The 2212-nt window shown below is 45.9% G+C and overlaps 1 protein-coding gene across 1 annotated transcript in view; it reads right to left on the bottom strand.

Moving 5' to 3' along the window:
- Positions 1-828: 828 nt before the first annotated feature.
- Positions 829-2212, bottom strand: part of LOC112069777 (AP-4 complex accessory subunit RUSC2-like) — a 25873-nt gene continuing 24489 nt past the window's right edge. Inside the window, 1 exon segment of the mRNA XM_024137153.2 lies at positions 829-2194. Coding sequence (XP_023992921.2) covers positions 1984-2194 — 211 coding nt within the window. The 3' untranslated portion in view covers positions 829-1983.

The following is a 2212-nucleotide window of genomic DNA, read 5'->3' as shown; positions in this document are numbered from 1 at the left end:
CTCTTAAGTAGACCCATTTTACAATAGGGAGGTTTGGGTGGGGTGGGGGGGGGGGGGGGCATGGTGATTATACAGCCTTCCAACCAACACATTCAGTTAAGAACACCAAAACACCTAAACAGACCTCAAAGTCAATCGTTGCTTTCATGGACATCCTTCCTTCTTTATCCACCTCTACTGCCTTTCCATTCACACGGTTTCCCTCAACAATAATACATGACATCATCTAGTCAATAAATAAACGTGTGTAAGTATATGCATTTACAGTATGTATGGATAGATATACAAGACACAAGTTCAAAGCTTAACATAGCCTCTTGAATACTTGGTTTTGTCTGTAATCGTGGCACTGCAGCTTCTCCTAAAGCTGTGCAGTCATATTGGTTAAGGGGTAGAGAGGCGGGGTAGGTGGAGGAGCTAGGGTTTTGGGTTCAGAACAGGGGTGAAGAAAACTGTAAAAAGACACAAAACGTTGTCCGTCTGTTGCTAGGTTACATGCACTAGGCCCGGCTCTGCCCTTTTCTTTCCTGACACTTGCAGTGATAGGTCAGTTCATCCCATCCTTCAAAACAACAGGATGTGAAGGAGGAGCCAGAGGATGTTATTTGGGCTTGTTCAATCAGAGTCAGGTTTGACAGTCCATCATTGGTAATCATTGTAGTGTTCCCCTGCTCAGACATTGCATGCATCAACCAATGGTTGCGTGCCACGTCCGTGACTATTTCATCGACTGACAGATTGCTATAACATACGGATGATGTGGTAAGCCGATACGTAAAATCCGTATCCAAGCGTTGGAAGATCTGGCATGCAGAAGCAAGTTTAAACCGGTTGTCCATTTGTATTGAAGAAGCAAGTTTAAACCGGTTGTCCATTTGTATTGAAGAAGCAAGTTTAAACCGGTTGTTCATTTGTAATGAAGAAGCAAGTTTAAACCGGTTGTTCATTTGTAATGAAGAAGCAAGTTTAAACCGGTTGTCCATTGTCGACAGCTGTCAGAACTCACAGCTGTCATACCCACAGCTATATCACACTAAGAAAGTTTGTATTTTCTGTTTTATAACAAAACTACTTTTCCTACTTACATCCTATTACAAAGCAGGGGATCTCTGGGTGAATGAAGCTCAGAGAATAGCATGTTGGTGTGGATCCATTGGATGACAAGTCCTTTAACCAGTCTCTGAAATTTTCCATTAACAATTAGCACTGGCATTAGCACTAGCATTAGCACTAGCATTAGCACTGGCATTAGCGCTAGCATTAGCACTGGCATTAGCACTAGCATTAGCACTAGCATTAGCACTGGCATTAGCACTAGCATTTAGCATTAGCATAGCATTGGCATTCAAAGAGTGGCACAGCTAGATGAATGATAGATAGAGTATGCTCTGTAGCATGGTAAAGTAAAGCACGACTAGGGATAGTATACAGTATATGATGGGGCCAAGGCAGTCTGTAGCTAGCCTTGTCTCCTTTCTGTAAAAGATCCCCAGGCAGTTTGGTGTGTGTGTGAGTTTAGTGGACATGCATACATAGCGTATTTGTGCCTGCATGCTTGCATGTGCATATATGTACATTAATGCATGTTTACGTGTGTGTGTGTGTGTGTGTGTGTGTGTGTGTGTGTGTGTGTGTGTGTGTGTGTGTGTGTGTGTGTGTGTGTGTGTTTCATACGCCTCTCCATAGTACAATAATTACACTTTAAACCAGTCATATCAAGGTCTCTCCTCCATGAGTATCCATCGTCTTGTGCTGTAGTATGCTGTATATCCATCTTTGGCCCTCTGAATCCTTTCCCCTATCCACCTTCCACCCTCCTCCTCTACTGTGGCCTCTGGGCCCTGGGTTCAGTCTAGGGTTGCAAAGTTCCGGCAACTTTCCCGAAATCCCTAGGTCGGAGGATATACAGATGTCCTACTTATTCCCTCCTTACTGGGATTTCTGGAAAACCTGAATTTTGGAACCCTAGTTGAGTCGGTCAGGTCAGTGTGGTCCCTGAGGCTCTTGGGGCGCCTGGCTGTCCTCCAGACCCCTCAGGGTGACGTAGATGAAAGGCACCAGGCCCCGCTGGGCCCCCAGGGAGCAGAGGAGCCAGTCGGAGTCAGCCCGACTCAGGACACTCAGTACGTCCCCTTTATGGAAACTCAGCTGGTCAGGCTCTGTGGCTATGTGGTGGCACAGGGCACGCACCTCACTGAGGGAGGGGGGGGGG

The sequence above is a fragment of the Salvelinus sp. IW2-2015 genome, unplaced genomic scaffold (genome assembly GCF_002910315.2).
Source record: "Salvelinus sp. IW2-2015 unplaced genomic scaffold, ASM291031v2 Un_scaffold1117, whole genome shotgun sequence".
Classification (NCBI taxonomy): domain Eukaryota; kingdom Metazoa; phylum Chordata; class Actinopteri; order Salmoniformes; family Salmonidae; genus Salvelinus; species Salvelinus sp. IW2-2015.
This window is presented reverse-complemented; position numbering and strand designations above follow the sequence as displayed.